The sequence below is a fragment of the Xiphophorus couchianus genome, chromosome 1 (genome assembly GCF_001444195.1).
Source record: "Xiphophorus couchianus chromosome 1, X_couchianus-1.0, whole genome shotgun sequence".
Lineage (NCBI taxonomy): Eukaryota > Metazoa > Chordata > Actinopteri > Cyprinodontiformes > Poeciliidae > Xiphophorus > Xiphophorus couchianus.
In genome coordinates this window covers 20,552,619-20,566,112 of record NC_040228.1, presented here as the reverse complement: position 1 = coordinate 20,566,112, position 13,494 = coordinate 20,552,619, and the positions used below count along the sequence as shown (strand labels likewise).

At 41.4% G+C, this 13,494-nt stretch overlaps 1 protein-coding gene across 3 annotated transcripts in view; it reads left to right on the top strand.

Annotated features, from left to right (window-relative positions):
- LOC114146207 (protein bicaudal D homolog 2-like) overlaps positions 1 to 13,191 on the top strand; it is a 43,899-nt gene extending 30,708 nt beyond the window's left edge. Inside the window, exons 8-11 of one of the 3 annotated variants that reach the window (XR_003595866.1) lie at positions 66 to 614; positions 1,910 to 2,061; positions 6,870 to 9,581; positions 11,010 to 13,191. Coding sequence is in view for 2 of the 3 variants with exons in the window: in XM_028020081.1 (XP_027875882.1) it covers positions 66 to 614; positions 1,910 to 2,061; positions 6,870 to 7,227 (1,059 nt within the window). In the remaining variant the exon portion in view is untranslated. Of the gene's footprint in view, positions 1 to 65; positions 615 to 1,909; positions 2,062 to 6,869 lie in introns of all 3 variants that reach the window. The other 2 variants (XM_028020092.1, XM_028020081.1) reach the window with 2 other exon arrangements.
- Positions 13,192 to 13,494: the final 303 nt, after the last annotated feature.

The following is a 13,494-nucleotide window of genomic DNA, read 5'->3' as shown; positions in this document are numbered from 1 at the left end:
TTATGTTTGAAACAATTTCTGTGCTCCCATAGAAGCAGGAGCTGATTTATTTCTTTGTGTTTTAGCTGAGTGACGTGGCGGGCGAGTCCCAGGGCAGTCTGAGCGTGGCCCAGGATGAGCTGGTAACATTCAGCGAGGAACTTGCCACCCTCTACAACCACGTCTGCATGTGCAACAACGAGACCCCCAACAGAGTGATGCTTGACTTCTACAAGGAGGGCAAAGGTGGCCGGAGCAGCCCAGAGGGCCGCGGTCGGCGTTCTCCCATTCTGCTGACCAAAGGTCTCTTCCCAGAGCACGGCAGGACTGACCTCAGTGATGGCACTCCTTCGCCCGTCTCCTCTCTCCCCTCCCCTGTGTCGGACCACCGTCGCGAGCCCATGAACATCTACAACCTGGTGGCGATCATCAGAGATCAGATCAAGCACCTGCAGCTGGCCGTGGATCGCACCACCGAGCTTTCGCGCCAGCGGGTAGCGTCTCTGGAGCTCGGCACCATGGCAGACAAGGACAAAGAGGCCTGCATGGAGGAGATCCTCAAGCTGAAATCCCTGCTGAGCACCAAGCGGGAGCAGATCGCTACTCTGCGGACTGTCCTCAAGGCCAACAAGCAGGTGGGTGGATCCGTTTTGTCCGCTCCTGTCATTGTTTGTTCAGCCTGCTTGTCATTACTATCAGAAACGGTGAAAGACAGAGCTATTTCAGGTCTCATCAGCTGCTGCACCAAACAGGTTGCAGAAGGGTTACAATCGCAAACACGCGCTGAGGAAGCAGCCATATGGTGCCAGCTGCCCTGAGTATCAGTGTGTTTAGGAAAACAGAGCTGCTGGGTGAAATGCAAAGAATTTTAGCCCTAATGTTGGGTGTGTTTGCAGTTGCTGTGGCAGCCCTTAAAGCTATGTGTGGGGCTATTCACTGAGAGCACATAGAAAAAGAAATAACAGCTTGTAAATGAGCATTTGACATTCAGCTGTGAGAACTGGCCCATTTAAACAGAGGTAACTCTGACCGAGAGGAAGCCAATTTTAGACTGAGTCGGCAATTAATCCGTTTTAGGCTTGTATGTAGCGATGCACCAGAATTTTGTGGAATGTTTCCAGTCTGGCAGCTGATTCTGATTTCTCTTTGAGAGCCATGATGATACTGTAAGAACCACCTTCCTGTTGTGAAGGCAGAAGGGTGATTCTTTACTCCATCTGTATTGGAAAGAGAAATTGTGTTGTTCTGAGATTTTACAGTAAATTACACAAACCGATTTCTGAGATGTCATGCTGAACTCTCTTTAACATCTTATACTAGCAATTGGCAACATTTCCACATGACGGGTAAAAAGCCTCCTGGAATCCTCCGAAAGTCATATTGTCTGATTTCTTCAGACACAACATGATGTAGAAAATAGTTTCCTTTTGAAATAGCTTCTTAAATCGGCTTTTTCTGACTTAATTTTGTAACACCTCAGTGGTTGATTGACAAATGGGTAATTTTTTCTCTTTTTATCCAAGTAACAACTTCCACACAGAAGAGTGCTGTCGCCTGTACAGTCTGGAGGAGGCTTTGGGAGAATTCGTATCCCTACATAAAATCACACTTATCAATTTTGTCCCTTCAAACTTCTATTTTGTATCTGTAAACAATTTATTTAAACAAACTATGATGTACAAGCATTTTCATGTTTTATGGATAGAAATTGTCACGTCACATATATTTTAATGTAAATGTATATTATAATCTACAGCAAGACATCTACGTGTTGTCTTGCTGGTAGATTTTGTTTATTTAAGTCATCAAACTGCATTCTCTTGTGTTTGTCTGAATGTGTTGATGATTTCTCAGTGTATCTGCTTGTTACGACAGAAAAGACATTTTTACCTGCGATTCTCACTCTGTATTTCCTCTTGTTCACTCACAGACAGCTGAGGTTGCTTTGGCCAATCTGAAGAGCAAGTATGAGAACGAGAAGGCCATGGTGACAGAGACCATGATGAAGCTGAGGAACGAACTGAAGGCTCTGAAGGAAGACGCTGCTACCTTCTCTTCTCTCCGAGCTATGTTTGCCACACGGTAAGAAGCACCTCTCATAAGACAAAGCATTTTAAAACCTTCAAATCTTTACTATGTTTGTATCTCCAGGTAAATTGCCTTAGGCAGCATTTCCTCTTTACACTAATGAACTGGCATCAATCCTAATCTGTGCTAGTCTGCCATGTTACTATAGGGAACCAGACAAGTATAATTCGTGTTAAAAAAGGGAATGGGTGTTATTCTTAGAGCTATTGTTGCATGCAAAGGCCAAACACACAGTAAGCAGGTAGCTAAAGACAGGATTATTGTTAAAATGTAATCCATCTTTACCATATGTTGTGTCTGCCAAGGTTGAGCTCTCCTAGTTTTATTCATACCAAGGAAGAAGAGGTTTTTTATTACGATGAGACTGAGTATTAAAGAGTGAATGAATCTCATCTGTTTAGCGCTAAAACATGTCACATAAGTATTGGTTTTGTTTACTGACGGGGTGTGTGCTTGTGTCTCAGATGGGCCGACATACTCACTAATCTTTTCTGATTCCCAAGAGAAGCCGGTCAGAGGTTGTGTCCATAATCCCACCTCATCTTGGCTGCGATTATGCTTTCATCACATAGCAGACTAAGTCCTCACACACTGCTTATTTGTTTACCTACGTTATGTGCAAAGTTAGTGTTAAAGCTAACAAAGTGTGCATTTGTTGTACGATTTTAAATTTAAATGCATTTAAATGTGATTTTCATAGCAGAGTCAGTCCATCTTCCTGCACTTAGGACTCCTTTTCAATGCACAACTGAGTGATAAATCGTTATAGTGATGGTGCTCTGAGATGATAATGCAATTTTAAAGTGGAGAAAGGCTACTGGCGCCTTTTAGGAGCTCATCTTCCCCGTGTAGAAATTGAAACCTTACCTTCGTCTGCATTGAACTTTCTGATGTAACGCTATATAAGAGCAATGTCTCATCAAGTAGTTACAGTTGTGTACACACAGGTCTGTACACATTGTCAGTTTTGTTAGTTTGCCACTGAGTGAAATGACTAAAGGACTTGTTACCGAGTTACATTTACAGTTACTTTGCAGAAGTATTCAAACACGTAGAATTTTTTCAGCTTTTATTACATTACAACAACAAGTGAATGTACTGTATTGGAATTTCAAATTAATATCCTGGAGAGTGTGGCATGTATTTGTATTCAGCCCTTTTATTGTAATGGCCCTACATAAAACCCAGTGTAATTGATTGCTTTATAAAGACCAAAAAAATAGCAGAGCACTGTTCAACCCTTCAACTGAAAGGAGTATAGTATAGTAAATAGTATCTAACAGGATCTCACCATATACTTAAGCATACTGGCCTGTCGATGAGAGAATTAATATCTGAAACAGCTACAAAGCTCAATTGAATTACGGAGGAGCGGAAGAAAACTTTGACAGGGTAGCTATTTATTTCACACCCCGTAAATCTAGCCTTTATGGAAGAGTTGCAGGTAAGCCAGTGGCAATAAGCAATTGAGCATTAATTGCATGATAAATTAAAATTAGCAAAATAGTTTCCATTCTGATTATTAAAAATTTTAAAGGGCAATTTTGTTTACAGAGACATCATAATCCATATTATGTATGACTTCAGTTGTGTGTGTTTTTTTTATTTCTGTTTTATTTATTATTTATGTTTGTATTTTACTTTGGATATTTAAAATCTCTTCCAGTTCCAGTGCTGATTGTTCTTTGGAAAATTTAAGTTCATTGGTCTTTGAGAGGGCAAACCTGCATTATTATGCCATCAATATATTACTTGAAAACTGTCTCCAAACATCAGTATTATTGTCTATTTCAATAATTACTAGGACAGTTTATCTTCCAGCAAAATTTGTTATTGTAACAGGCTTACATGCGGGATGAAAGTTGCTGTTGAGGGAAAGCTAATGATGCACATCACTCTGAACCATTCCTATTTCCCTTCCACTTTAGTTCTGCACTTCTGTCACATAAAATTCCCAATAAAAAACATAAAAGTGAGTCTTTCTAAAGACAAAGCAAAATAGTTCAAGGTCTAGAAAAACCTTTGCAATGCACTGTGGTCTGGATGAGCCCATTGACTTCATTTCTTTTATCCTTCTGCTTTTCTGAAGATGCTGTTGATGTGCCTTAAAACCTGCCATCAATGCGTCTTTTCATTGATATGCTCAAAATACCAACCCCAGATGACATTTGTTTCTGTGCCCACCCAGCCCCGGTTGTCCACTACTGTTGTAGGGTTACATTCAGTCTGTTTATGGGATTCATGCATTGGTATGTAAATTCTGTGCTATACGGCACAGAGTTTGGGTCAGGGGGTCTTTGAAAAGCTGGGGGACTTGCCTGAGTGAAGTTTCCCACACTCCCCATCTCCTTTGTATCCCTTGTCCCCCTCCTTTGCTTCCTCAGCACCAAACACACACATCTTTAAGCATCTGGTGACAAGAGGAAGGACCAGGTTTGTAGTTGAAGTCCACTCCAGGAGCCCAATTTTTCAGAGTGATCGCCTCTGACAGTAATGAAAAGGGGATTTGGGGCAAAATCTCTCACACACAAATGATGTGTGGTCCTCATGGAAGAAAAACCTGGAGATGGAGTGAAATTGGGGAAAGCTTAGGGTTTTGTTGTAACACTTTACTTATGGAGTTGTTGAAAACAGGAGTGGATGTTGCAGTGGGAAGTCCATGGAATATTTTTCACATGTGTTTACGTTCTCCTCTTTGTTTCCCTGCGAGAGTCTGAGCCCCTCCAGCTGCGGGCTCTGGTGTCATGTTAACAGTTAAAGTCCTGCCTCCAACATTCCTCAGACATGCCTCAACATGCTCTCCCTTTCTGCTCTCACTGATCAACGGTCAAACAATTACGCGTAACCCTAACCTGTTGTTTTCATGCTATTAAGAAATGTTGTTTTGTTCATTTTATCTGTGGGATCTCAACGTGATCAGTCATGTTCAGATCAGGACTGCAGCTCAGGAGGTTGTTTATATGCCTTAAGGTCAGTTTCAGTCATGAAACATCTTGTTTATGAGGGCGGTAAGCTGCAGTGAGCCACTGTACATTTCCACAAAGGATGCAGATAATATGCTCGTCTGTCACAGCCATCAATACGGCTTGTATTCATCCTACACAAGCCTGCAGCCGCCTCCTGGCTCTCCCCTTTTATCATGCCACAATGACCTCGTCAGCGGGCCAAAAAAGGCTCCTTTTGTATCCCGTTGTCTTTTTCCCGGGAAAACAAATCGCACGACCTCCCACTCCCAGGCAAGACACACTGAACTGTCTGAAGCGACACTAACGCCGACACCTAACAGAGTCGCCCCCCTCCCCAGAGTCTCACACTGGGTTTAATGAAGAGGCACTGATCCCTTTTTGTCTGGGTGTGTCCCAAAGGGTGGAGCAGAGCAGAGGTTCAGGGGTGGAGGTTTTAGTTTGTTTGTATGGTGGTCTGGTAAGGGCAGAGTTCACATGGCCATGAACCACGTGCAGACCTGAACACAACAAAAACATCTGCAGGCACGGATGACTTTTGACTTCACAGCAAAGTTTTCCAAAAGGTTTTCTTCCAGATGGTGTTGGCAGTCCCACTTGTTCTTTGAGTACTTTTGGGCTTTCTTGTGACAATTTTATGTCTAAACATTAAAAACCAGACTGATATTGAGAAATGCATTATATTTTCTATTTCATGTGATCCAGGCCTTGGGGAAAATAAATCAAAATTCCAAAGTCAGATATTAAAAAATGGAAATCCTTGTCATCCAGGAATAACCTGATCTGTGTGTCTCTATCTAAAATGGTTTGTTAAAATGGTAAAACCACAAGTAGTTCATCTAAATCACTTTGAATTGCCTTGTTGCTGAAATGTGCTAAACAAATAAACTTACCCTGTCTTGGCACTAACTTCACTAATCAGGCTTTGCAAAATAGTGGGTTGTCGCTACTAATTTGCCAAGAAAATTAAACAAAAGTTCTTTGTTTTCCTCTTCACTCAGTGAAGAAAAGTCCACTGCATTTTTATATCAGCAAACAAAGAAAGTGTAAATGAGCACAAATGAGACTGAAAGGCTCTGATACAAGCAGCAGAAAATGTTCAGGCTTGTGAAGTGAGATAAGACCCAGGAGGAGGAGGATGAAAATGAAACAGGAGTGCTTCCACAGCAGATGGAGACTCGAGATACAACCCACTAAACCCAATCCTGTTGAGTGACCCGGTTTTCTTACCTGTCCACCTTTAAATCATTCACAGACACAGACACACATGGAATGAGGGACAGGAAATAATGCGGCAGTCCTGCACACAGTTATTAGTTATACTGCATATTTGAGACAATATGTTTGATGGACAGGGTGGAACGAAGTCTCACTGCAGCTGGTGAGAGTAATAAAGCACAGTCTTTTTCTCATCCTTTCACTTTTTTAAAAGTTATTTTAATATTAGTTTAATATTAGTTGATGTATTTGTAGCAGAGGTGGCAAAATGGCTGATTGAGTCAGAAGTTAATATTACAGGAACATTTTTGGTGCAAGCATGAGCTTTGTGGCTTGTTGCTGCCATCTGCTGGTTATGAAAATAACTGAGAATCTTGATCATTCTAAAGATTAGGTTTAGTGGGACTTTGACAAAGATGGTGTTCTTCTGCACAGAATCTGATACTGTTAAAAGATTGTGTGCAGCCTGGGCCTCGCCTCACTGATGTAGTTATTCACGTGAAATGATCCCTGACCAAGTATTTGCTGTCTAATGGTCATTAGAAAGTTTTGTGAGAAATTCAGGTTGTGGTGAACCTGCAGGTCAAGCTTCACGTTTTCCTTTTTGCTTCCCTCCTGCAGCTGTGACGAATATGTCACCCAGCTGGAGGAGATGCAGAGGCAGCTGGCTGCAGCCGAGGACGAGAAGAAGACCCTCAACTCTCTGCTGAGGATGGCCATCCAGCAGAAGCTGGCGCTGACGCAGCGCCTGGAGGACCTGGAGTTCGACCACGAGCAAACCCGACGCGGCGGCAACAGCGGGCGGTCCAAGGCCCGCAGCAAGGCTGCCGGCACCACCGCCACCAGCAACCCCCACGTAAGTCAGAGTCTCACCTGCTCTGGCTCCGGCCGACCCGAGCTCAACAACACCATGCCCAACGGCATCCTGGGAGGCCCCGCCATCTTCTGCAGTGAGAAGTACAAGATCTACTGCGACTGAGAGGCGGCTCGGACGTCCAGCTGGACTGCTGTGTACAGAGGGCAGGGTGGGGGGCCGAACCCTCCCTGCCCTTAGTGTAAAAGAGCCCCACTCGCTCGCTTTGCTCCCTGGCCAGCCTGCTCTCCTCTAGGGACTGCTGCGTTACTAACCGGCTGCTCGTTTGTGCTCGTGTAACCGCTTAGGGGAATGCAGATGTATGTACAGTGTACTGTGGACTGTAGTAGACATAACTGGCATGTGGGTTCAAGGGCCCTGGTTATAATGGGGGGGGGGGTGTTGTGGATTTTATGGAGTGTCTATTCTTTCCGCTGTCATGGTGCTGTACCTATGATGTAAAAGGTTGCAGCTTCTGTGTTTATCTGTTCTGGCCCAGTAACATAAACACATGGTGGGGGGTGTGGAGGCATGTAAAGATGTCAGACTGAACGACATCCTCTGTTTGGCGTGTCTGTCGGTGCTCCTTTGATGAAAATAGCCCTTAACTTCTCTCCCTTCCTTTCCATCCTGACCAGGGACTCCTGTATGCGGCAGTCCATTGTTTAAATCAAGTAACTGATGTTTACAAGAAAATGAACTAAAATATGCAAGTTCCCTCTGCTTTGTGGCTAGGGGAGCATCAAAATGGATCTATGTACCAATTTAAACTGAGGAGGGGGGGGGGGGGTTCTTGCTTTTATAATGAAAAGGTTCGGGCAGAAAAAGGAGCATCTGTGACCGCAGGTGTATTTTTCAGGATCAGTTTAAAGCTGTGATGCTAGCACACCAATACAATAACGTCAGTAGGATTGCATGGCTTTGCAGCTGAAAATGCTTAAAAAAGATTTACCGTTATTTTCTGTCATCAGGTGTGTTATCAGATGAAATGCAGGGCTCTACATTGCAAAAATCCCAGTTAATCGGTGTACGGTGAAACACAGGAGGGGCTGTGAGCTCCGCGTGACCCTACATGTCACATTGGGTCCTATCAGAGCCATATCACAAGAGAGAGAGAAGGAGAACGTTTGACAAATCGATCTTCGCATCCAAATTAAGTGCACTTCAACATAGGTGCCTCAGGTTACTTCTTCTGTTTTACTGTGAACAGAGATACAATATAGTTTTGTTCAAAGGTTATTTTTTAAATAATCAGCAAAATTCTGGAAGAGCACAAATTATTTCAAGAGGAACTTCCTCAAATTTGGATTAAGCAAAACTGACTGCTCGGCGAAAGTGCCTGTCGACGCAAACATTCAGTGTATTTATCTGTTGATGATGCAAAGCCCTGTCCTCATGTCTCGGCTCTCCCCCACTCATTATCATGTTCCTGCTTTACCTGTAGGAGATCACGCCATAGCTTGCCAGTATATAATAGAGAACATAAAGTCATGTGACCGAGTAGGCATGGGCCGGTTCCAGATGTTTATAGTTTAAATGGTAAATAGTAAATAGCCTGTACTTGAATAGCACATTTTTCAAGTCCAGAGGACCCCAAAGTGCTTCATGCTACCTTTAGTCATTCACCCATCCTGATGGTTATAAGCTACATTGTAGCCACAGCTGTATAAGATTGAGGAAAAATTTCACAGTTTTTTTTTTATGGAACTCAAAAAGAAAAATGTATAGCTTGGCTCAAAATTATTGAATTGAACTGAAAATTATTCACATTCCTGCCGGACATAGATTTTAAATAATTTTTCTTAATCCAGGAAGCGACTTTCTGGTTGTAAATGAATCAACAGTCTCCCAAAAGACAAAACAAAGTTCAAAGGTATTTTTGACTCTTGAAGAAAAACAGTTTGTCTTCTTATTTATAAAATGTCATATCAAAATATCCATACCTCCCTAAATAATAAATGGAAAAGCCTTTCTTGGCAGCTAAAGGCTTGTCATGAGTGTTGACACTGATATTTTTGAGCATTTAACAATGAGCTCCAACTCTTCAGATGATAGAAGCCCTCAAGTCAAGACTCTGGCCAGCTTCAAAACATTACCAAACGATCCCTTGAAATCTACATCTGCCAGGAATATGACTAGTTTTGAACATGATTATATAACATGTTAAATTCTTTTTGTTTAAGACAGAAATGAATACATGTTCCTATTGCCACTAAAACCTGTACATAGCTCATAGCTACAGATGTTAGAGGAGCATCGCTAAGTTTGAAACTGTATCTTTTAAAAGTCATGGCACACCTTGATGCCAGTAACCAGCCCATACCTACAGCTAAAAATGAGCTCTCCTTATGTCTTCAATCTGAGTGTCTTGTTGGCTATAACCGCCTTCTCTCTCGTAGATTGTCAGCAGCTTGCTCCCTCAGCATCACCAATCACCCTTTAAGTAGAAAGAGGACTTGTGAGGAAAATATTTCTGTCAGGTAACATCCTCTCGTTACGCTGCGTGTGTATATCTCAGTGTTGGAAGTGAAGGGGCCCTCATGTGTGTATGCGTGGATGTGTGTGTGCGCGGTATGTTTTTAACCATTTGCGCATCGAGGGCCTCTCATTTCTGTATTGTTTGGTGTGCGAGAACGACACCGCACACTGTTTTAGTATTTACAATAGCTTTAAACCATTGCAAGCTAGTATTAAGCAAATAGTAAAAAAGAATAAAAGTGGGGCTTGTGTTTATTAAATCCATGTACCGCTTGTGGATCATAAACATGTTTGCTTTATGATGTTAAAAGCAGGGTTGATGGAAGGTGATCCTGCAAGTTTTTTAAAAAATTTTACCATTTTCTAACACTACAAAGCTCTATGTTAAACTCTATATTCTTGATATATTCCTTCAGGTTGCGATCTTGCAGGATCCTACGACAGTATTCCACCATCTTTGATACGATGCAATGCGGATTGATTCCTAATTAAAAAAAAGGAAAACTGTTTGTGATCAACCCTGCTTGAGCGTCCATCAGTAGGCCACAGCACAAAGCACTCGAGGCTGTTGTACGACGTAATGAAAAAACGAGCCTCCTTAGAGGTCGGTTACTTCTATGTTTTATAATCACTCAACATACAAGTAGAATGCATTCAGTTTCTATCAGTTTGTGCTGAAAAGGAGGGAGACCTACTCGTTAGATGGGAAAACCAGATGTCTGTCTAATAATGTGTAGAAACAAGTCCAGGATTTTCCAGAGGGAGAAACTCCTGGTGATATTTAGAGGCAGGAAACCGATAAACAGTCACTCGGTTGACCCAAGGACATTGATTTAAATGATCTAACCTTCTCCCATGTATAGGCCCTGTGGTTTCACTGAGCTGTAGATAGATCTCAGGATGTGATTGTGACTAGAATCCTTAGACGAGTGTCGACTGCCCCGTCGAATTTGAAATCAATGTGTTTAACTAATCTGGTGTTGTTACAATATGGCACCTGTGCAGCTCCTCCTACCTCCGCCTGCAGGCTTTTCCCTCACCACCTCTGAGTTTTCACCTTAAATCACGTCTTGTATTTGTTCGTTAAAGCCTGCATGTGAAAACTTTACTCGTTTTTCATTAACCCGCATGGCATCTTTCTGTGGCTTCATCGCTGTCTTCAGAAGAAAGGTTCACAGTACTTGTGACATTTTTTGGCTTCCTAATTGCACTTGCGGGGTAAAATGCAGTGTGTGCACAGTTCCAATTTTAATTTATTGGAAAAACTTCAAAATGAGACCATATTTGGCTTTGAGCTCCTAAAATCGCCTTCTGCTGCTTTGACTAACACCGGCTGCCGTCTTGTTCATCACCTGACTTTACTGACAGCTGCTTTCAGACTACCTGAACGCTAACAATGCTGATCATTTCTTTATGTCTCCATTTTGCAGTAATTTTACAGTAATTCCTCGAGGACAACGGAGTACCGACACAGAGTTATCCCTTGCAGCTCCAAAAACTCTTAGAACTGTAGCCGATTTGGACGTAAAGACTAAAAAACTTGTCTGTCTTCTACATCTGAACACTTAAATGTGGCACATCAAATCTTTTTTTTTTTTTTTAAATAGTGCATTGCTGCTGGAAGCAAACTTCTCACAAGTCCAGTGAACATTCTGAAACAGATTATGATTGACTAATCTAACCGTCCAATTAGAAGCCAGGGGACATGTGGCTGTTTCTCATTGTAAACAAGCTGTTTTTATTTTACTTTTTTTATTTCAGTTTTTCTCTATGTGCACTTTGATTATATAGGATTCTAACATATTATTGTTAACCTAATAGGAAAGCGTGGTAGTACTATGGTTTGTGAGTTAACCAATGCAAGTTTAACACAGATTAAATATACTAATTACTTGAGTAAATGCTCCACAAACCATAAGAGTACTATTATGAGTCTGTCCTCAAGATTTTATCCATCAAGTAACCATTATTAACTTGTTTTGTTACATTTTACATGTTATGTTGTTTTTTTCTTTGTATGTTCGTTCTACTGCCATGGTCTATATAAAAAAAAAATCCAGGGTGATCAGATTCTGGGGTTTTTTCATGTATTTATTATTCCTAGGAATAGTACAAGAAATTTTACACAATGAAACTTGACAACGCTCTGATTCAAATGGGTAAGTTGTGTTCGGGAGATAAAATTCGGGTTGGCTTGACGAGGTTTTCTCCGAGCTTCTTACCGAGGGCGTTCCATCGAAACCGATCACTGGCCTTCAGAATTCTCTGCAAGTTGCGACTATTAAATTCCAAATTGGAATTGCTTCATTCTCTCTTCGTTTATCGTGCCAAATATTGGCACACCGTTTAGGTCGACAAGAATCAGAACTCTGAAAGAAGACGAGGCAGCCGCGGCTCTCCGTGCGAGCGGGCACCTGGGCTTTTGGGTTTTTATGTTCAGTTGGTTTGTTTAGTACTTTGTTTCTGACCAGTAGTGCCTTTCATTGTTTCAAGGGAGAATCTTAGATTAGGATTTCACGTTTTTTTGTTGTTGTTTTTGATGGGGGTTTTTTTATAGGTGAGGGACATAGGGTTTGAACTGACTATGAGCAGCAATAAAGAGCAAAGTGATTTCAGCCCCTTTTTCTGCGTGAGAGAGGTAATAGTTTTAAAATTAGCTCAATAACTAAAATTGTATTGAATTGTGCAGGTCAGTGATCAAGCAATTCAGGGGTATTAAGAAAAGGTTGTTGTTGTTTTTTTTATTTGTTTTTTTTTTTTTTTTTTACCAAACTTTGGGAACCAAAAGAATTCCTTTGGCCTCCTGTTGTTGAACTAAATGTGCTGAGGGGCAAATCGGTGTACATTTGGAAACATCTACGCATCTCTAGCTGTGTTTGGTGAAGGTAATGTGATCTTAATAGTATTGTTGGAAAAAAAATGTGCTTGGAGCACATTTTGTTTCTTTTCTTTTTGTCTCTTTTTAAGTTTGTTTTTTATTATTATCTCTTTTTTTACATCATGTTTTCAACATTTACGTTTTCAGTAAACAGAAAACAAAAATTAGCATCAACAAGCTTGAATAGTGCCATTACAGCCAATGCTTGCTTGTTGAGGCGTTAAAAGTTACCAATATGGAGATAAAGCTGAACAATTAAAGTGCAATTCAGATGCTGTTTTACTTTTTTATTTTTTTCAACTGAAAAGTTTTCTGTTTGCTGGAAGCTATAGCATTGTGATAATAAAATTAGCAGTGCAAACTATTGTCATATTGTCTTTCAGTATTGATCCATAAGAGTTTGATATCTTTATATAAAATAACCACTTCACCTGTATGTTGGTATTTATTTGAACTGTCATGCAGTACTGTATTCTTATCAATAATGTGCATTATGATTAGTGGCATATTGATTCCAGCTAAATGTCATATGCATGTTCCTCAGTCATGGGACCTTTACACAGGATTGAAAACAAACATGTAAAGTTTTGTCCGGGAAATAAAAGAAGCGAGTTGAGTTTGATGTATTACTGCTGAATTATTGCGCTAAAAGTGTTTGTTTTCTAGTTGAGAGGTGGGGTGGCTGTGTAAGGGGAGTCATACTGGTTAAAATCAATAAATGTGACTAAGTTCCACTTTGTTTCTGTGTTGTTATTTATAGCTCATGCACAGGAGGAGAGGATGAAGGGTTAACGTCTATTTTCTTCTGCTCTGATGTGTCCTCTGAGTGTTCCCAGCTGGAAGTCAGGGGGGAAGGAAGGGGATTCCCAGCTGTCCAAGTGGGATCCAGGATGTGATCACATTACACACAAAGGCACCTCCATTCCCCTTCTCAGCTCTTCTCCCTGTATTTTTTTCTGCTGTCTCACTTAAATCTCTCTCCTCCCACTTTGTCCTTCCCTCTCCTGCTTCACTCCATTTCCTCACTTCCGTCTGGT